The sequence below is a fragment of the Haliotis asinina genome, chromosome 1, assembly GCF_037392515.1.
Source record: "Haliotis asinina isolate JCU_RB_2024 chromosome 1, JCU_Hal_asi_v2, whole genome shotgun sequence".
Taxonomy (NCBI): domain Eukaryota; kingdom Metazoa; phylum Mollusca; class Gastropoda; order Lepetellida; family Haliotidae; genus Haliotis; species Haliotis asinina.
The window spans coordinates 12987224-13010835 of record NC_090280.1 but is presented as its reverse complement, the minus strand read 5'-3'; the positions used below and the strand labels follow the sequence as shown (position 1 = coordinate 13010835).

General features: G+C 41.1%; 1 protein-coding gene across 1 annotated transcript in view; it reads right to left on the bottom strand.

The window, feature by feature from the left end:
* Positions 1-22523, bottom strand: part of LOC137287190 (protein sax-3-like) — a 42016-nt gene extending 19493 nt beyond the window's left edge. Inside the window, exons 1-5 of the mRNA XM_067819372.1 lie at positions 22399-22523; positions 21672-21733; positions 20675-20757; positions 17277-17612; positions 14836-15117 (exon numbers count right to left, since the gene is read on the bottom strand). Of these exons, the coding sequence (XP_067675473.1) occupies positions 14836-15117; positions 17277-17612; positions 20675-20753 (697 nt within the window). The 5' untranslated portion in view covers positions 20754-20757; positions 21672-21733; positions 22399-22523. The remainder of the gene's footprint in view (positions 1-14835; positions 15118-17276; positions 17613-20674; positions 20758-21671; positions 21734-22398) is intronic.
* Between the last annotated feature and the right edge of the window lie 1089 nt (positions 22524-23612).

Below are 23612 nucleotides of genomic sequence, written 5' to 3'. Positions count from 1 at the left end.
AACTTGATAACGACAAACGGGTAGAGCTGTGGGTTATAAAATCCTGGGTTCTTCCATCTCAGGCACACTTGCTTGAATAAACCCAAGGAACTCACAGCTCTCTCCTTTCTTGTTTCAAGGTTCGCTCCCAATAGCTAATTCCCCAAATTGAGGTTTGACAGCCCCTTTAGCCTAGTAAAGTTAAAGGTTGCCCTAACCGGCACAAGCTAGCTGTCTTAACTGGTGGAGACGTTCGATCCTCGATGCCTGGAGCCAACCCTGAAAACTACAAGAGGAGACTGCGAGTCCCCACTAGCAACCCCACCACCACAGTTTGACACAACACTACGCCTGACGACACCATCACCACCTCTATCAACATACGAGACGAGGTCAGACATCACTTCACAGTCCCTCGCCAGCTCCTCTCAGAACACCCAGCAACACTCAACAGCGATGGCTCAAGTACACCTCCCCAAGTACAATGGACAGCAGGATGCTGAAAGTTGGTGGGCAGATTTTGCCAACTTCAACATCCTCCATGGACACTGTGACCACAGATCCTGTAGAATTCTGCCCTTCTACCTGGACGGGGCTGCGAAGGTGTGGTTTCAAGACCTACCTGAAACCACACAACTGGATATGCAGTTGTTGAAGGCAGCCTTCCATCAACGGTTCCGACGTTCCTCGGCCTTCGACATGGGTCTTCTCCACATGGCGCAGAAGGAGCATGAAAAGGTTGAAGACTTCATCACCAGGGTGCAGTCATCAATGCTACATTCCAGCTTGCCTCAATCTGTGATAGTAGCTATTGCAATCAATGGGCTACTCCCACAGATTAAGCAGTGGGTGTACACAAAGGAGCCTGCAACCCTGGACGAGGTTCGTCACCAGGCCCAGCTGGCCGTACAGTCACAGGCCCCCAGCACAGCAGAGGTTAGTTTGGTCCAACAAGTTGAGCAGTTAACTAACTTGGTGGCCACTCTGATCACAACAAACAAGGCCTGTGCTGTACAGTCAGCCATACCTTCAACTGGTCCACAGCAGCAAGAGCCCCGGGAACACAATCAACAGTCACAACCATACCAACCACCACCACCACCGCCACAACCACAACAGTACCAGCCACCACCACATCAGTACCAACCCGCAACAGCACCACAGCAGTACCAGCCAGTACCACCATCACAGCAGTACCAGATGCCACCACAACAGTACCAGCCACCACCACAGCCGTACCAACCCGCAACAGCACCACACACACCACAGCAGTATCCAGCCTCAGCTCTCCATCCTTAGCCATACAGCCCAGCGCAGCAGCAACCCTTCCCTTACCAACCAGGCTCCAGCAAAAGACGACTGTCAACGCCACAGCATCTTCGAGGCAGATGTCGCGGATGTGGTGAGTTTTTACGGTTTCCTCACAATTGCCCTCACAGACACACAATTTGTAGTTACTGCGGTCTAACGGGTCACCATGCCAAAGTTTGTTTGCGTGCATATTATGCTCAGGGTAGGCACTCACAATAGGGACTCGCGCCTGATTCTCAGCACCCTGGGGTCAGGCAAGAGTCAGATTTTGTTTCACTTGTGGCACCTTTGACAAAGAACACTGTTCATGTTAAGGTGAGACAAGTCAGAACCACAGCTCTGGTTGACACAGGTGCTTCAGTTAGCTGTGTCAGCATGAGCTACTTAGACAAGATAGGTATCAAACCCTTTCATTTAGGCCCATCTCGCCTTACTGAAATCATTGGTGTAGGAGGTGAAAAACATTCTGTTCTAGGCTCTATTTCTCTTGACATCAACATAGGTCACATCTATCTCTCTCAAACCTTTCACGTCTTCCACAACCTACATCACTCTCTCATCTTAGGCATTGATTTCCTTGAGTCCAACAAAGTTACCATAGACCTACCCTCAAAGTGCTTACACATACATGAAGGTCTTGTGTCTGTCTCTTTGGCATCAATCAATGGAGGTTATGTAAGACCATCCAAATCTGTTGTTATTCCTCCACACTCTCAAGCTGACATTCCAATCAAAATTTCTCATTGTCAACAAGGTCAAGTTTTTCTCCTGGAACCCATTCCAACACTAAATGACATGCAACTCCAAGGTGCCAAATGTCTCATTACAAACAACCCTAAGTCAGCTTGCATGAGATTACTTAATGCAGGTGACAGTCATGTCACACTATTTTCGAAAACTGTCATTGCTGTTGCCTCAGAGATTGACCCTACATCTGTCCTTGACCTCCTCGACACTTCTGATTCTGACACTCCTTCTTCTACTACAAGTGCTAACACATCACATTCACAAAACATTGATTTTGATCTCAGCGATGCTGATCTCACACAAGAACAACAACATTTACACACATTTCTACAATCACACAGATCAGTTTTTGCCACAGATTGGTCAGACTTAGGACACACTCACTTACATCATCACAAAATAGACACAGGTGATGCCAGACCCATTAGACTCCCCTTTTACAGACAAAATGCAGCCATTAGGAAAGAATACTCTAGACAAGTACAAGAAATGTTAGAAGCCAATATCATTCAACCTAGTTCTTCAGAGTGGCACTCCCCTGTTGTCATGGTTAAGAAACGTGACTCTTCTTACCGTTTTGCCGTAGATTATAGACGTCTGAATGCGGTCACCAAGCCCATATTTTTCCCTCTACCACGTTTTGAAGATGTTGTTGATGCTGTAGGTGATAGCCATGCCCAAATGTTTAGTGTTCTTGACTGTGCTAGTGGTTTTTGGCAAATACCACTTCACCCCGATACAAAACACAAATCAGCATTCATTACACCTGATGGCGTTTTTGAATGGAATCGCCTCCCTTTTGGTCTCACAAATGCCCTAATGGCTTTTCAGCAAACAATCTCAGAAGCACTTAAAGAAATGAATTGGCGTTACATATTAATATATGTTGATGACATCATCATATTTTCCAAAACCTTTTCGGAACATTTGAGTCACCTCAGGGCAGTGTTTCAAAAGATTAAAGATGCAGGTCTCACCTTAAAGCCAAACAAGTGCAAATTCGCCACCAAACAAGTTACCTATTTAGGACATATCTTCAGTAAAGATGGCATCCATGTTGATCCCTCAAAAATAGACTCAGTCATGCAAATCCCACCTCCTAAAAATGTTCATGACGTGCGACATTTCCTAGGCTTGGCATCATATTATCGCAAATTTGTAGCCAACTTTTCTGGTATTGCTTCCCCACTGTTTAACCTTCTAAAAAAAGAAGTGTCATTTGAATGGTCCAGCCAGTGTCAACAGGCATTTGAAAAGCTGAAACAAGCTCTAACAACTGCACCTATCCTTGCATACCCTGACCAAACAAAACCATTCATCCTTACAACTGATGCATCGCAAACTGCAATAGGATATATTTTAGGTCAACTTGATTCACAGGGCAGAGAACGTGTCATTTGTTATGGGGGTCGCTCTCTCCATGCTACAGAAAAGAATTGGGGTATAACACATTTAGAATGCCTAGCTGTCCTAGAAGGTATAAAAAACTTCAGGGTATATCTTGCCAATGGTTCATTTTCCGTCACACAGATCACAAAGCTCTTACTTGGCTAAAGAAAACAAAACATGACTCTGGTCGGCTTAGTAGATGGTCCCTGATGCTGCAAGAATATGACTTTGACATTATACACAGACCGGGCAAAGCTAACATAAATGCAGATGCCCTGTCTCGCATCCCACATGCCGAACAGATACACGAGCCCAACACTGAAGACATACCTTCCCCACCGATTTCAACAAAACCCATCCCTCCAGCACGCACATATGCACAAGTAGCTGCCACTGCTTCATCACCACTCTTGCCTACTCCAACTTTGCATGTCACACCCCAGTCAAGCATCCCTTTCAAGCAAGTGTCATTTCCACACCCCCACGGCAACATGAGGTCTACACCCTCGACTGCCTCTTCCCGACAGTGTGCTCATCCAAATGCAGGCAACATGAGGTCTACACCCTCGACTGCCTCCCCCCGACAGTGTGCTCATCCAAATACAGGCAACATGAGGTCTACATCCTCGACTGCCTCTTCTCAACTGTATGCTCATTCAAAAGCAGGCAACATGAGGTCTACATCCTCGACTGCCTCTTCTCAACTGTATGCTCATTCAAAAGCAGGCAACATGAGGTCTACATCCTCGACTGCCTCTTCTCAACAGTATGCTCATTCAAAAGCAGGCAACATGAGGTCTACATCCTCGACTGCCTCCTCTCAACAATGTGCTCATCCAAATGCAGGCAACATGAGGTCTACACCCTCGACTGCCTCCTCTCAACAGTGTGCTCATCCAAATGCAGGCAACATGAGGTCTACATCCTCGACTGCCTCCTCTCGACAGTGTGCTCATCCAAATGCAGGCAACATGAGGTCTACATCCTCGACTGCCTCCTCTCAACAGTATGCTCATCCAAATGCAGGCAACATGAGGTCTACATCCTCGACTGCCTCCTCTCAACAGTATGCTCATCCAAATGCAGGCAACATGAGGTCTACATCCTCGACTGCCTCCTCTCAACAGTATGCTCATCCAAATGCAGGCAACATGAGGTCTACATCCTCGACTGCCTCCTCTCAACAGTATGCTCATCCAAATGCAGACAACATGAGGTCTACATCCTCGACTGCCTCCTCTCAACAGTATGCTCATCCAAATGCAGGCAACATGAGGTCTACATCCTCGACTGCCTCCTCTCAACAGTATGCTCATTCAAACGCAGGCAACATGAGACCTACACACTCGACTGCCTCCACTCGCTCATATGCACATTCTTTGTCAGGCAACAAGAGCTCTATACGCTCAAATGTCACCTTTCATCCACATGCTAATTCAAAACCAGCCAACATGATATCCACATCCTCCAAAGCCTTATCGCGAAGACATCAACAAGGTCAAGAAGGCATACCCCCATGTTCAGACAAATCACCACTGTCATCAAAAGACACAATTCTACAGCATACAAATCACACAAAGTCTACGACTACACCACTTTCGAAAATTGCCAATTCAAGACTTCCATCACATGATGTTTCATCAGAAGACACACAAAGAGATGACATATCATCATCTATATCTGTAGATTTTGTCTACAAATCCGAGCCACCTCCCCCTGGACCTATGGTCTTTACTATAGGGACTGATCTAGATGATGAAGGCTTGGCAGAAAAACAGCGTAAGTCATTGGACCTTCGTCCTATTATTGACTACATTGAGAAAGGTGAAATTCCTTCCACCTATACAGACGCTCAAGTAAAGGGTCTTACAGGCCTCTCCCAGGAGTATGACATTCGTGACGGTATTCTGTACCATTTCTATCTTGCAAAACATAGAGGTCAGAAATACAACCGCCCTCCCATGGTCACACAGCTAGCTGTCCCTGTTTGCTGTCGCAAAGAGCTTCTCTTTGCTTACCATGATTCCAAAGCTGGTGGTTGCCACTTTGGACGAGATGCCACACGTCAAACAATACTGACTAAGTATTATTGGCCAGGTCTATACCAGGATATTGAAGAATATATCAAGTCCTGTGATGCCTGTCAACGATCCAAAAGAAGGACAGGTGCCAAGCCAGCTCCAATGGTACCTATGCCCATTGAAGACACATTCTCTCGTGTCCATGTTGACATCCTTGGTCCACTACCTGAGACTAAAGAAGGTTACAAGTATGTTCTCCTTGCCGTGGATTCCTTCTCTCGCTGGACTGAATGCTTTCCAATGCGCACTCAAGAAGCTTCTGAGGTTGCATCAATCCTGTTTAATGAAGTGTTTTCACGATTTGGTGCCCCTCGTACACTTCTTACTGACCGAGGTAGGCAGTTCACTTCCAAGTTGGTAAATGCCCTCTGTGAACTCTTGGATATCAAGCACTACTACACTTCGTCCTATCACTCCCAAACTAATGGGATGTGTGAACGGAGGAATAGTGTAATAGAACAGGCTCTCCGAACGTATGCTGACCCTGATCAAACCAACTGGGCCAAACTCATTCCATGTGTAATGATGGCCATGCGCAATGTACCTTGTCAGTCTACTGGGTATTCGCCACACTACCTCCTGTTTGGGAAGGAAATGCATCTCCCCTTTGACACTACCTTGCTGCCAAAAGCTACTCTTGGCAAAGGGTTATCTCCAAGACCTTTTGTCAAATCTAAATGTTGCTAAATCACTTGCGAAGGACAACATGTCTGCTGCACAGGACAAAAGCAAGGGTCTCCAGGATACCAGAGCCAAGGAACCTTCCTATTCTGTTGGCGATCAGGTTCTAATGACTGATCCCACAGTCAAAACTGGCCTTTCTTCCAAACTATCGAAGAAATGGACAGGGCCTTACAGAATCATTCGGATTGGTCTGAACCACACTTACAAGCTGATGAATGCAAGCACAAACAAAGAACATAAATCCTTCATACATGCCAACAGACTCAAGCCTTATACAACTCCCACCCCACGTATGCAAGTGTCACAACCCACCCAACATCTGGCAACACCTACTCAGTCAACATCCTCCCAGCCTGACAATCCTCATAGACCTTCTACCCTGTCTGACCATTATAGTCAGGATCAGGGTGTCCCACAGGGTAGTATATTGTCTGTCACATTGTGTAGTATTAAGATCAATAGTTTATCCAAGGTTTTAAACGATTCAGTTGATGGGTCACTTTTTGTGGATGATTTTAATATTTCTTGTCGTGGGAAAAATATGCATACCATTGAACGGCAACTGAAGTTATGTTTAAACAAAAGAGATAAATGGTGTTTAGAAAATGGCTTTAAATTTTCAAAGTCCAAAACTAACTGCATACACTTTTGCCGCAAATACAAACCGCATAAGGACCCTGAACTGTATTTAAACAATACACTTATGAAAGTTGTAAAGGAGCTAGATCGAGGCCAAGTTTCTGGGTCTTATTTTCTACTCCCACTTGAGGCACCCGTGGCGAGCCACCTCCTCGTGGTGGGTGCTGGGTAACGCCAAGAGCTCGCCGACACCCCCGTAGTGGACCCGGGGGGATATTTGGTCCACCAACCCGTTTGCCGTGGGTTGCGGCCCTGTGTCGGTGGAGGACGGGATCCTGGTGGTTGAGGGCAATGGGAGCAAGACCACTGTTCCTATTGCTCAACACACCACTTCGGCCCTAACTTCACCTAGACGGGTGGTTGAATGGGCCCGGTTCAACCAATCGGCTGGTCACGCCAAGCCCTGAGCATCACTATATGTCATGGTGCACAAAATTTTGACAATTGTACTGTGTGTATTATTAGGTCTTGGTCGATTTTTAAGTCTTATGAATTTCCATTTTACAAATTTATGTTTTTGCCTAGAGTCGTATGCCAGAAGGCGGTGGCTCATGGGCCAATCTGGTGGAACTATTAATCTTTTAATTTTTCTGCTGGAGTATATCATCCGGGTATCCTTGGTGCTGCAAGTCGGAGACCCGCTTGTCATTAGCATTGTCCTTGTGATACTCCGTGGTGGGTGGGGAGCTCGGATGATGAAAATGTATACATTAAAAATGGCTTATGAAACCCCAACTAAGAAAACCAAACGTCCTCTTGAAACTGATCCTATTGATGATGACCTGCGACCGTCCAAATCAATTGATTTTTGGCCACGTTTTTTAGTTATTGAAACTATTGACAAGACACCTTTAAAGCTGAACCCTTTCGCCATATCTAAAGGTATTCAGGGCATTGCTGGAGAAGTCAAAAACATAAGAAAGTTACGGTCGGGTGCGCTGCTGGTCGAATGCGCTAAAAGACAGCAGTCGGCCAACCTTATGAGCACTGAATCGTTCGTCGGTGTTCCAGTTACTGTCACTGCCCACAAGACCTTAAATACAAGCAAAGGCATCGTCAGAGACCGCGATCGACTATTTGCTGAAATGTCAGAACTTGATATTGGGTACGAAATGAAAGATCAAGGTGTGCTCTGCGTCAAACGTTTTTCAACCCGTAAAAACAATGAAACTGTTCCAACCAACACGTATCTGTTCTCCTTTTCATCTCCGATAGCTCCAAAATCATTGAAGGCTGGTTACTGCAACATCAAGGTTGACGTCTACATTCCGAACCCGCTGAGATGTTTTAAATGCCAGAAGTACGGCCATGGTGTAACTACTTGTACATTGTCCGTTGTGTGTGCTCACTGTGGTGAGAAGACACATACAACGGAAGATTGCACAAGTACCTTTAAAAAATGCACCAACTGTTCAGGAAACCACCCATCTTTTTCGAAAGAGTGTCCGATTTGGAAAGAACACATGGAAATTAACAAGATCAAATTTACCCAAAATATCAGTTTTTCTGATGCCAAAAAACTTGTAAAGAGATCTGAACTTCCAGACAGTTATGCTTCTATAACCAAAACATCAACTGAACCAAGCCATAAAATATCTACTTCTTCCACAAGCTGTCAAACAAATTTGACTTGGGTCAAATGTGATTCTCCCCAGATTTTCTATCCTACTACATCATCTCAAACTACGGAATCACTTCCAAGTAAGTCACAAAAGCAGTCAGAATCATCTTCTGATCCTAAGCCACCCTCTCAGTCGCGTTCACAATCTCAATCGTCATCTGATACGCAGTCAGTTAGTACAAGCAAAACTAAAATGAAGCATGAGGCCTCAAAAAAACTTAGTGGAAGAGCCCCGAAAGGGTCGGAAAATAAAATTCAGGTATACAACAAATATGGATCTTTGGAGGACATGGACGTGTCTGAAAACGTCCATTCTAGGGCACATAGCTTGTCGCCCTCTAAAAGAGTGCGGGGTAGATCCCCAATAAATCCCCCCAAAAGATAGTTTATTCCAATAATATTGTACAGTGGAACTGCAGAGGATTAAGGACTAATTTACATGAATTACAGCTATTAGTCCAAGATTTTATACCTTCAGCGATATGTCTCCAAGAGACATATTTAAAACAAACAGATACATTTGACCTTCGTCATTATAATGCATATCATTCTTTTTCACCTCCGGGTGATAGAGCCACTGGCGGGTCATCCGTTCTAGTCAGACAAAACGTTATTCAAAGCCCTGTTTCACTAAATACTAATATGCAGGCTGTTGCTGTGAGACTTACTTTACATGTAGCGTTTACGCTATGCTCGCTGTATATTTCGCCGTCTTCAACGTTTGCCAAAACTGATCTTCAAGCTCTATATGACCAACTCCCGAAGCCCTGTATTATAATGGGAGATTTAAATGGGCACAACCCACTCTGGGGTAGTGTAACAACAAACACTAAAGGGAAATTGTTGGAGGACTTTTGTTCTGACAATGATTTATGTATTTATAATGATGGTGCCAACACATATTTACACCCTGGTACAGGGACCTATTCTGCTCTTGACTTGTCATTGACAAATTCAGTACTACTAAATGAATTCGAATGGTCAGTCCACGATGACCTCTGTGGAAGTGACCATTTTCCTACTATATTAAAAGCTGTAACTCCATCTGATGTTCCTCCATCATCAAGGCGAAATTTTAAAAAGGCTAACTGGGCTTTATATGAAACACTGTGTGCTGAGAAACTTAAACCCGAACGTTTTATTGACGTTCCTGATGCTATTAAATGTTTTTCTGAGGAACTGAACTCCATAGCTGATGAGTGTATACCAAATTCCTCTGCAGTTCCACACATAAGAAAACCATGGTTCAACGATGAGTGCAAACAAGCTAGGAAGGCAAGGAAAAAGGCAGAACATTATTTCCGTCGCCATCCCATGGTGCATAATTTAAATAAATTTAAAATTTTAAATGCTAAAGCACGGCGTACTTTTAAACAGAACAAACGCCAATCTTGGCAAAATTATGTATCCAAAATAAATTCTCGGACACCCATGTCCAAGGTATGGAACATGATCCAGAAAATTAAAGGTAAAGGTACTAAATCTACTGTCCATCATCTTAAACATGGAGATCAATTACTTACTGATAAATTAGATATTGTGAATAAACTGGGTGAAACTCTCGCTAAACACTCTTCCTCTTCGAATTATACACCTAAATTTCAGCAATATCAAAAACAAGAAGAAAAGAAAACTATTAATTTCAATTCTGATAATGGGGAAGATTATAATGAAACTTTTTCTATTCATGAACTCCATACTGCTCTTGATCAAGCTCATGACACTGCTACTGGAGCTGATAACATCCATTATCAACTCCTGAAGCACTTACCAGAATCCTGTTTAGAGACGCTCTTGTCAATTTTTGATGATATTTGGACTTCCGGGAAATTTCCTTCTTCATGGCGTGATGCTATAGTAGTACCCATACCTAAACCTGGACGTGATCATACGGATCCATCCAATTATCGTCCGATTTCATTAAGTAGCTGTGTTTGCAAGACCATGGAACGCATGATAAATAATCGACTTGTTTGGTACTTGGAAACAAATAACCTTATCACAGATATACAATGTGGTTTCCGTAAAAACAGAAGTACTGTTGATCATTTAGTGCGTTTAGAGTCATTTGTGAAAAATGCGCTGATTAATAAACAACATGCTGTGTCTATCTTTTTTGATCTTGAGAAGGCATATGACACAACCTGGAAGTATGGCATTCTGAGAGATTTACATGATTTCGGTTTGCGAGGTCGTTTGCCTGAATTCATAGGCAAATTTTTAAATAACAGACAATTTCAAGTCCGAGTGGGTTCTACCCTGTCTGATCATTACAATCAGGATCAGGGTGTTCCACAAGGCAGTATTTTGTCAGTCACACTTTTTAGTATAAAGATAAACAGTTTATCAAAAGTTTTAAACGATTCAATTGATGGATCGTTATTTGTGGATGATTTTAATATTTCTTGTCGTGGTAAAAATATGCATACCATTGAACGGCAATTGCAGTTGTGTTTAAACAAGATTAATAAATGGTGTCTTGAAAACGGCTTTAAATTTTCCAAATCGAAAACTAACTGTATACATTTTTGTCGTAAATATAAACCACATAAAGACCCTGAACTATCTCTAGATGGCACACCAATTAAAGTTGTGAAGGAAGCTAAGTTCTTGGGTCTCATTTTTGACTCACACTTAACGTTTTTACCACATATTAAATCACTTAAAACTAAATGCCTGAAAGCACTTGACTTGTTGAAAGTGGTTTCAAATTCAAAATGGGGAGGGGATCAAGCTACCCTTCTCCATCTATATCGATCTCTCGTGCGTTCGAAACTCGATTATGGCTCCATTGTCTATGGTGGAGCCTGCAAAAGCAACTTAAAACTATTAGATTCAGTCCATCATCAAGGTCTGAGACTTTGTCTTGGCTCCTTTAGAACTTCACCTGTTGACAGCCTGTATGTCGAGGCTGATGAACCATCTCTTGAGCAGCGACGTATAAAATTAGCTTTACAGTATGTAACAAAACTGTATTCAAATGAGTCCAATCCTGCATATAACTGTGTTTTCAATCCCCTGTATGAGGATTTATACAAAAAGAAATCTTCTCTTGTTCCGCCTCTTGCTTTAAGAATAAAACCGCTTATTTCTGCTGCCAGCATTGAGCTGGAAAACATAGCTCCTTCCCGTCTTCTTTCTTCTCCTCCTTGGCAGTTGGTTAGGCCACAAGTTGACCTAACATTAACGACTTTTAAAAAATCAGAAACGAATGAATTACAGTATAAACAAGAATATAATCAACTGAAACATAAATATAGCAATTATAAATCCTTATTTACAGATGGGTCCAAGGACGGTGGCGCAGTTGCTTGTGCCACTGTCATTGGCTCCAGAACAATATCTTCTCGATTACCCGATAACAGTTCTATTTTTACAGCAGAAGCTAACGCCATATTAACAGCTCTCAAATATGTTCAAAGACACCCTAAACGTAAACAGTATATAATCTATTCCGACTCTCTTTCTTGCCTTCAGGCTATTAAAAACATCTCTTGTAAACATCCACTTTCAATAGAAATTATTGAATTGTATAATAATCTTGCCACTGGCCAATACGACATCGTCTTTTGTTGGTTACCCAGCCACGTAGGTATTTCCGGTAACGCAATGGCCGATCTTGCTGCCAAGGCAGCACTCAACAAATCTGTGACACCACTTCTTATTCCATACTCTGATTATAAAGCCAGCATTAGAACTTACATCCGTGATCTGATGCAGAAGAAGTGGGACACCCAAGTGGGCATAAATAAATTACATGCAATAAAACCCTATATTGGTTACACCTACTTGGGTTGTCAGTCCAGATTTGAAGAGGTCATCATGCGGCGATGTCGTATTGGCCACACCAGATATACACATGAATACCTTTTGAAAGGTGAGGATCCTCCGTTCTGCATCCCTTGTGATGAAAGAATCACAGTCAAGCATATCTTGCTTGACTGTGTTGAGTATTCCATCACAAGGGATCAATATTTTAATTCACATACTATGAAGGATCTTTTTAACAGTGTTAGTCCTCATTTAATTATTGCATTTTTAAAGGAATTAAATTTGTTAACCGAACTGTAAATAGATAAATATTTTAAAATTGGAAGATTAAATTAGTAACTCAAATCGTTAGTGGCTGTACCCTCAAAGGGGGTTGAAGTACCGTAAAATAATTGTCCCCCTGAGAGGGTACGTAAGTCCAAAAACATTTGACGTAAATTTCAGTTTTCCAGCTTTTTAATCGTAGAATAAGTGTGTTTTTACTTTATGGCTAGATTTGTCTAAATTGCTAACAGCTGAGGGGATGATGTAAATCCAGCTAGGGTCCATGCAGGAAGCAAATGTACTGTAAGTCCCCGTGGTCCTTAGTATGGTGATCTACCTTCAGTTGTTGGCAACCTATAGCTCATTTTTATATTGTACTGTCCTCTATAGATACATTGTTTTAGGTCTATTCACTAGTTTTATATTCTATTCTGTGATATTCTAGTCAGTTTTACTGTCCTTCGTTGACAGGGTTTTACAATGTCCGTGCTAGTGATTCATTTGTATTTTTATAATTCATCGTTCTCGTCACGATATGGCTGCAATACTGCCGATGTGACGTTAAATACTAACTCACTCACTCACTCACTCCCACTTGACGTTTTTGCCGCATATTAAATCACTTAAGGCCAACTGTCTGAAGGCACTAGATTTGTTAAAAGTTGTTTCAAATTCTAAATGGGGAGGAGATCAAACTACCCTCCTTCACTTATATAGATCACTTATCCGTTCGAAACTAGAATACGGATCCATCATATATGGCGGAGCTTGCGAAAGCAACTTAACACTACTAGACTCTATCCACCACCAAGGTCTAAGACTGTGTCTTGGGTCCTTTAGAACCTCTCCCGTTGACAGTCTCTACGTTGAGGCTGATGAACCATCTCTGGAGCAGCGCCGTATAAAGTTAGCTTTACAGTACATTACTAAATTATACTCTAATGAATCCAACCCTGCCTATAACTGTGTTTTCAATCCCCTTTATGAGGATTTATACAACAAGAAACCTTCTCTTGTCCCGCCTCTAGGACATAGAATTAAACCATTTCTTTCTTCGGCCGGCATTGAGCTGGAAAACATAGCTCCATCCCGTCTTCTTTCTTCTCCTCCTTGGCAGTTAGTTAGACCTCAAGTCGACCTAACATTAACTTCATATAAAAAATCAGGAACGAATGAATTACAATATAAACAAGAATATAATCAATTAAAAATTAAATATAGCAATTACAAACCCTTATTTACAGATGGTTCCAAAGACGGTGGTGCAGTAGCTTGTGCCACTGTCACTGGATCGAGAACAATATCTTATGCTGTGTATGGTCAGTGATTCTCTGCAACAGGGATAGACTACTCGCTTGCTTTCTCTACCATTTGTATTGATCAGCTTTTGCCTTGCCATGCGCCACCTCACACAGTGCCTTGGTTCTTTCCCAGAGCAACTTCAGCTGTGTTTAACAGTACTTCAGCAAGTTTAGTATATCAGTCGGAAACTATAGGGAACTATCGGAGTAATACTTCGAAATGTTTCCTCTCAATTTCTTCATTATCTTCCTAATTTTACAATAAATGAATGAATGAAAGAAAGGAAAAGAACGAAACAAAGAATTGATACACCCCGGCCTCCCCTCCATAAAAGAACACAAAACCTTGGCTAGAACACATGTGGTAGCATCAGCTGTCAGTTTATTTGCAAATCTGCTTTGAGACGTTTCCTTTTTTACATCAGTACCTTACCCTCCAGCTATCCTTCTGTGTGTTTGGAATTTCATGAACATAGAGAGATGTTTACTGACACTGTCACACACACCCCAAATGCAGACAGTTTAAAACTATCATAAAGCGTTGAAAAAGCTTTTCAGTTTTGTCAAATGCTAAAGTCAACAAGAAAGAAAACAGTTTTAGAACTATAGTACTCAGGCATCACATGAATCAATGGCAGATCAGAATAAACCAGCGATATGTCATATTTTTACAGACACCTCAACAATCTTTATACACAAGTTTTATATTATAAAACTATCACTAGTACTTGCAGACACCTTTCACCTTATGGTATATTCCCCTAAGGTATATTAAAAAGCAAATGAATATGTAAAGAAAGCCATATGTGAAGGAAAGGTATATGTTTACATAAACAACTACAAACACTCATACGTCACCCTGTAGTATAGCTTATCAGATTTGATCGGCGATATGTCATACTTTTCACACACCTCAAATACACCCTAATAATTAAGTGTTTTTTAATAATACAGCTATCACTATCACTTGTAAACACCTTTAACAGTAACAAACACCTTCTTCTTTATTTTGATAGAGTCTCTTATAATACAAAGAGGAGGAACTTACACTGTGGCTCCAAGTTGTACAGTTGGCTCCAATCTGACTCCAGACCCCGACTTTCTCTCGCTCTACATCTGTAGCTGTGACTGTCTCGAGAACTCACTGTGAAGGTGAAGGGGGAACCAGGGGAAGTAACTATGATGTCAGTGTTGTCACGTTGCCATGTATAGGTCAAGGTCAGACTATGGTCGGCTGGGACAGTGGTAGAAGTGGCGCTACAGGTCAGTGTGACTTGTCTTCCAAACACAGGGGCAGATGGTCCATTAAGTGATGGTTTGGCGGGTTGACCTACAAACAGAAACATTATGACTTCCTTGGTCTGACATGGGTGAAGATCTTTCCTCATAAGGAATATCACTTCTAACAGGAAACGAGGGAATTACTGGATGTGTTTGGGAGTGAAACGTCTGTGAACATACATAGACAGTTCTGTTCAATATTAATCTAGCAAATGAAAACAGATTTAATATCAGTCTTGTAACATGTAGCGGGACTGTCAGCAAGAGAAAGCAGTGTCACATACATGTAACACCTACATGTTCTAATACATACGACCCTATATGTGTTATTCGAATATGTTTGGTTGGTGTTAAACGTCGCTTTGAAGAGTCGCATCACAGTTTTAATGATAATCCCTGTACAGACCATCCTGCTTTGTCGAGCACTTAAAGCGATCGCTAGAATTGAAGCAGGTCTGTAAAAGGATCACACTTCTTCCGAAAACAAAACAAAATATACCGACAGTTTGTTTCCATAACACATTGGATCCTTAAATAGTGACTCGTTCACACAAGTTATTATACAGATTACTGCATGCACGTTTACATAGATCTGCAATCATGTCACCACAACTGTGTAGGGACTGTGTATCTTCACTATTATTCTGTAGTGAGTCATCAGCAATAGATATTTGTAGGAGATCGGAGCTTAGACCCCAATGGAAGCGGTATATTGCGGAAACAGTGTATTTTCTACATTAATAGTGACTAAAACTTGCTATTTCAACAAAGTATGATTTCATAATCAGAAACATGCATATAACGGCTCACACTGTCTGGCCAGTTCAGCGGAACACGTTTACAGGTCAAATAGATGTGAACTGTTTGCTAAAAGGCAAGGACATCCTGCCCAAATCACCTGTCACGGTCATTTGAACACAACCTGTTGCACAGCGGGATTAATCATCTGCGGAGTGGAGTAATGGTTCCTGAAAACTGATGAACTGGTCGTGAATTTGACCTACGCAAGGAACTAAAAACATCCTGACCTGCTACAAATGAGAAAAAAATGGAAGGTTTGCCAGGAACTAAACGTGTGTGAAGAAATTATTTACGAGCCATTTGCGCTAATTGTCCCATGCTTCCATTGCGAATCTGGGCTTCCAAACCCACCAACAGTCTAACACTACACCATGGAAGTCTACCGTCAAAGTTTGAGCTACCCATCATTTCCACCATCCTAAACCCAACAAAACGTGCGTTTCATGTGCACCCACAACTATACCCTGGTGTATTCCCGTATGACATTTATCTACTGAGTCCGTTTTGGCTATTAGTTCTGTGACGAAGATCTGAATGTGGAAACAGTCCAACTGCACAAAGCGGGTGTTCCGATTGTGTACTTGAACAAGATTTGCCCCTTTCTGATTTGAGTAAAGTTAGAAGATTGTTCCTTTATTGTTGCAGTCTGCAATATTTCAACTAAATGACGGCAGTGTATAAATAAATTACTTTAATCTGGACCATGCATGAGCATTGCGCTAGGCAATAGGAATACGATAGCATACACCAACAAAGTTCAGCGAGTTTGGCCACCCGTTAACCGCCTTTGACAATATAATGTTGCAAAACGTGACCAGGACAACGGTGTAGTTGTATCACAAGTAAATATGACGTTGCCTTATTGCGTCGAAAGCAACATATTGAAAGATGCACAGTTCATACTCCATCAGTTATATTTCATGCTGAACAGATTCAGCCAGCTTTATCCTCATTACAAATGAAACAATTTTTTTATGATAAATAGAGGCGTTTGACTGAAATATCTTCTGATGATCTGAAAGTGTTCACCCATACATAGGAATGTTATTAATACCATGACAATAAGTAATAAAAAAAAATCGTAATTAATCATTCGTGATTTGTGAATCTAACTGACAGATTACAGATGTAAGACTGACTAAAAAATGACTCCAACTTTTCAGTCAGGCGAGAAATATATTTGCTACGTGGCAAACAGAAATGGATATCTTTATCAGGAGCAAAGTGAGTAGTTCCGGTCAGTTCATAGGTAGTATAACTAAACAATGTTGTGTCTCATCTTTGTTTCAGTGTTTCACAATGAAATGATTACTATTTCCAATTGCCAATGTTTGTGACAGTTACTTACAAGAACCATTTTCGGTCTGTTGTGTAGCTATGATCATTCTTGCACATTGTTTTCCTTACCCAGAACAACCAGTTTCTGTCCACATTGAGGTATGATGTCAGTTAGTCCATTCCTCCCACAGATGTAGTCCCCAGCATCAGATCTGACAACATTGCGGAGGTCAAAGGCCATGACCTTGGGGTCAGCAGTTAGGTTCCCGGTGTAGGTGACACGAGCTGTGTAGTTCCCTGTTACCTGGTAGTTATTGAGTGTGTTGGCCAATAGTACTAGAGCTCCAGATGGACTGATGACATACACAGCAGTGAAACTCCCTGATGCAGCAGGTAGTTGCCACCTGAGGCTGGCTGTCTCAGACTCCCTCACTAACACAGGACTGGACAGCTGGCACTGTACACCTGTGAGAAACAATGTCTTATGTGATGTACATGTGTGTAAATTACTTATTAGTGATTTTTATCACCGTATCAATTATTTATCACGTGACGCGTCATGATCATATTTGAGACACAAAATTACAAGAGGCACTAGACCTTCACATTAAAATTTGCAGGACAGATAATGACCAGGGCGAAATATATTTAAATATCCTATCTTTTTACATAATTCCCGATTTTGGTAGTTAACAGTTTCACATCACGCACAAGAATAGATAATGTATTGTACCAGCCACATGACATTGTTAGCTGTATATCTCTGGTAATTTGCAATATACCATTCAAATAAAATAGCGAATATTCAGTATAAACTAGTAATGTTTTATAGCTTTAATGAGATAAATAGTTTACTAGTGTAACAGTGACATCTGCTTGACATATGCATTAGTCGTTGAACGTCAGGTCACCATACATCATAACCCAGGTGCCCCGCTGCTCTCATTTCCATTACCACGACTGTATTCAAGACAATCCAGGGTTCGACAAAGCGTCAACATGGCTCAGTCACTGTCAAGTTCGCTGAGAGTGGTCGATAGTTATTCGTGATATAGGCGCTGTGCGTCTATATTGTTCGGCGTTATTATTGAAGGATCAAGGTATTGATAACACTGGATTTTTTCCATACTTCATAACTACAGTTTCGGTGGTAGGGAGATAGGAAACTTTAAAAAGGCCGAGGAGAGCTTAATTCAGGACGGGTGTAGTAGATGGTTGGGGTCGTGCTGGGGGATTGAGATACCAGATAAGATATGATCTTTAGGGCAATAAAACTGGGAACGTACACACCATATCATAACAATTTACAAATAATATCCATCCCTGATGATCTTTGCGTGGTGATGCCACCTGCATATTTTGAGACATTTAATACGGGTATCAGGTATCATACTCTTTTACACATCACAGCATACACTTTATGAAAGAAAGACACATGAGGTGTCAAACAATAGATAAGACATATTCAACACACATGAAAAAGCACAAAATATCTTTGAGATGGCCCCTTGTGCCAGCAGGCAGTCGTCATACCTGGCTGAGTGACCTAATTTCCATCTATAGTCTGATCTATTGTTTTCAACAGTTTTTCCCGATTTTACTAGTAAACATGCTGTTCTTTATATCCTCTGGCGCATCCAGTTAGTTCGAAGGGTTATTTCCACATATGCTATTTGTAGTTGTGTAAAATTTAGGAATACGGAGTAATAGCCTGAAAACTGTTTGTTTGTTTCTTCTTGTTTCTTGTAGTGAGTGGGTGAGTGAGTTGAGTTTTAGGATGCACTCAGCAATATTCCAGGTATATGGCGGCGGTCTGTAAATAATCGAGTCTGGACTAGACAATCCAGTGACCAACAGCATGAGCATCGATCTGCTTAGCTGGGAACCGATGACATGTGTCAACCAAGTCAGCGAGTCTGACTGTATCATGGTGCAAAATACTGTATTTTCATGTTGGCATTGTTTTGGGTGTTTGTTTTAAAACATTAATGTCAAAATGTTAGGAAGCTCAGGAGCACCCATGGGGAGCCTCGCCACCTTCGTAAGGGTAGGTCACAGTTCATACCTTGTATAGACTGCACTGATTGGCTTAAAGTTGATGAAAAACCTCTCATTGGCTGCAAGGTTATGCCAATATTTTCCATGCAAGGCAAGTGTTTCAATATTTTCATTTTGGCTGACAACTCACGTCTGGAGACACATGGTCTTGAGGAAATGTAAGGTTAGTTTTATGTGTTGTATTTTACTAAGAATAAACATGACAAAAATATTTCAGTTGGTTGATGGTATTTTAAAGTGTTGTTAAAGGCTATGGAATGTTTGAGATGAAATACTTTCCAATATGATGCTGTATTTCTGTAAACCCATTTGTATTGTATTTGAGATGTATTTTTGAAATACAGTTTGGCACAGCATTTCTAATGATACTATTGTGTTTAGATGTCCTGAGTAGGCGTCTGAGGAGCATCCGACAATTACTTCAGCCCATAGCTGGTAATAATGTGTATTTTAATTGTTATATATGTAATGCTATTTTCCAGTAATTTTGATAGCTGTCACTGGCCATGTGTGTATTCATGTAATTTCCTAAAATGCTCTTTAAATGGTTAATTGTATTAATTTCATGTAAGGTGTAAACATTTAGTTGTATTTAAATGTAATGTTACAGGATTGATAGCTCTCTCCCTTATGTGGGAATTAGTCAGCTGTGAAAATAAAGAACTCCAAAGCTGGCCCTCCTGTCATGTGTGGGACTAGCCCGGTTACATGACCACCCAATCCCGTAAGTCGCCAAGAAGCATTGTCGCCTTTTTTGGCAAGCATAGGTTGGCTGTTGGCTATTCTACTCCGGGACCTTCGGGAGTCGCTGGCAATGATAAAGTGGTTGTGCTCTCCTGTTGGGGTACTCAGTAATAATACGTTTTTTTGTATAGTCATGAACTGACACATCCGTGAAGACCTGGCTTAAAGTTGGTCTTGAAAAATCCATACCTGTCCTCAGAGGTGACTAATGTGATCGGGTGGTCAAACTCGCTGATTTGGTAGACACAAGTAATGGCATCCTAATTGCGTCGAGCGATGCTCATGCTGTTGATCACTGGAGTGTCTGGTCTAGACACGTTTATTTCCGCATAGGTGGAATGCAGCTGAGGGCAGCGTAAAACAGCAAACCATGCCAAAATAATCACTTACACGTTTCACGTTCAATTTTAAATTTTACGTAAATGTTAACTGTAAATCATGAAAAACGTTTGCACAAGATCGGGATGTATGCACTAAATTCATGAGAAGTTGTGATCATAATCATTTTCTAAATACATATACAACTGCACAAGCTTGTCCCTAAATAATATCATATGGAGTAAGAATATAATAAAGAACACTTAATACTGAGTCATTAAAGCATATTTACAAACATGACACAATAGCAGTGAATAAATTAAACAATGTAAAAATTAAATGTCATCCAGGATGTACATGATCCGGCATAGGATTTCATCGAACATTTCAAAACACAATACACCTACCGTGAATGACAATTCCGATAACATAAATCATCAAACTCGTCTGCAAAGTGTCCATGCTATATCTGGTTGGGTTGTTCATGCCTCTGAAATGTAAATACTTTCTTGTTAAATGACTTACGATATATTATGTCTGGTCACACCTCGGTTATTTACAGACGGCTGTTATATAGTAAATGGACTGTATGATGGGCTATTAAAAACTTTTAGCCTTAAATACATCTGATATGTGCATTATAAAAAAGTACTGTATGATGTTGAAGAATGGTTTATATCTTTCTGATAGTTTCCGGTCACGTGACATTTAATGCAACGTGCCCCTATTGAAACGGCAGAAATGTGTAAGCTTGAGAACAGAGAAGTCATGCAGTTTCAGTCCTCGAGGGCCACCCGGCGAAACATATTGAGTGATTGACAGCAGCACTCTTACTGCATTAGACTCTTAGACTCAGTACTCGTTCTTCTGTCAATATCATACAATATATATATATATATATATATATATATATATATATATATATATATATATATATATATATATGTATGTATACTTTTGTCATGCACCAATTAGATATTTGTTTTCAAAAAGTCTTGATAATTCCTTTTAACGGTAGTGTAAAACCTCCCGTTTTATTATCGTCTGGCTATTACCTTCAAAGTGCGAGTGAGATGGAATATATAGTCACTTCGGCAAAATTTCAGCCACACCGTCACTACAACCATAGGACCTGATAGTTCTTGTGTAACCTAAATGGTCCTAGACAGATTTACATCAGTCCTTGTTGGAGTTTCTGCTCACTAAGGAAACTGAAGAAATGATATATCTGTTGCAACATAGAGTTTCATCAGAATATTCCAAATCGCATTGCCAATGCTAAAAGTGTGAAGAGTGGTCAGTGTCAAGAAATCGGTTGCACTTGTTATACGTCTTTACGTGTTCTCTATGAGACAAACCTTAGTTTGGGTAAATAATATATGTGCAGTTGTTGGTTATAGCTACCTGAATATAGCTGCATCTGTTTGTCCACCGGCTATCGAAGTGCTCAAACCAAACCAAACTCACTGTAAGATGACACAATAGTTCAAATTATTTTGAAAGTACAGTTTAATCAAAGTCATAACATCCAATTATAAGAGTATGACAGAGCCATCATGGCTCAGAGAACCTACAGACACATAGACATTATCCTTGTCACTAGCGTCTGGGCTCCGCACACTAATCAGTTGCCACTGTAAGTGTCTGCGTGATCTGTATCTGGTAAATATTACTTTCGGAATACAGTAGTATAGCACAATAATATAGTAGCATAGCACAATAATATGTATAGTACAACTTATCTTTAGGTCGGTAGCTTTTTAAACGCTTGACGGTTTCATCTGGCAAGTCATCTTTCACTCAACAAACACCCTGTATAAGAAGTCAGTGGGCCGCTGTTTACGTTTGAAAGTGGTTGGGTTTTCGCTGGAAGTTTGCCAAATTTGTTACAGCTCTATTCCTTAAACACGGGGGAAAAGCGGACGACTACATATTTATGTTTGGAAATCACACAGAACATGAAAAACAACATCTGCAACAACCCTTAATTTATCACTGTATACGAAACATATCGAGCACACCATCCTGCATTGACTGTAAGGGTCACTGACTGTCCCTGTTCACGGCTGTAGTTGGACGGCGCCCGGGGGTACCTAGATAACCAGTTCATGTACAGGAAGACATCACTTACCTAGTTCCAACTGGAATAGTTTTCACATGCATGCCATATCCAAGACGAATCTATCCTGCGCTTGAGGTAAACAGTTTGACATTAACACAGTGCACTAATACAAACACACATTACACTTCCTCATTGCGATATCAGATAGGACAGGCTATGTTTAGATATATTTATGGAAGCCCAGTAGAGGCACACTTGTTTTATGCTGATAGGTAACATCTCTCGTGTTATGCATTGTGTCGACAAATGACAGTGCATCCATAAACTCTTCAGTTTAGACTTATAATCATAATTTCGTTATCATGGCATCACACCAACACCGTTCAACGCGTGTCAGGTGAAACGCTGATCAGATACCATTGTGGTTTTATGTATGCATTGCTTTATTCTAAGAAGGAATCCAAAATGTTGGTATGCTAGAATGTTTCTTCGATTATGGGAGACAGATCCACCTTGACTTTTCAAGACTTTATGTTTATGAACTAATATAAATAAAGCACGAGGACACTTTCGTGGAACTCGTTACGACTTGCAACAGCACATGTGTCCCGAAACGTCGTTTAATTCACAATAATGAAGTTGGCATCCTTAACTCATTAAGCCCTGGAGCCGCTCCACTGCCCAACACCTGGCACCCCTCGCTGACTGCCTGATTGCTGCGACGAGGCTAATTAGTGCTAATCATGCCTGATTTCCCTGGCAGGTCTCGGATATGACAGGAAACTGTCTAGTCTCACAAACAAGTACTGATTATTTAATTGTGTCGTAAAGATGCAAATGGGAAAGAGGCCGATGTGAATACGTATATTACAGCATTTCATGTAATTTATTACCTGTGTCTCTCATACCCCTTTGCCAGTGTGTGCTGTATTTTTATCAACACATACGCGGTCTTTGTACGTACGAGATGAACAAATATACAAATTCCTCCTGTCTCTCTCATCATATGGACTGAATTATAATATATTATTTATAATAGAGTTTAAAAATAGGGGGGCTTGTATTATAATCGTCTAGACTATTTCAAGGAAACTATCAATAGGTGTGTAAGTAAAAACATGGAACATATAGAGATTTATAGTTTGTCACTTTTTCATCTTAACTTAACGCTGCAAACATACATCACCATTCATACACAAACATACTGCATGATACATTTATCATTACTCGATGCTAAACAAAGCTTCCCGTCATGTGAAGGGATAAAATATTCCGAATGTAAC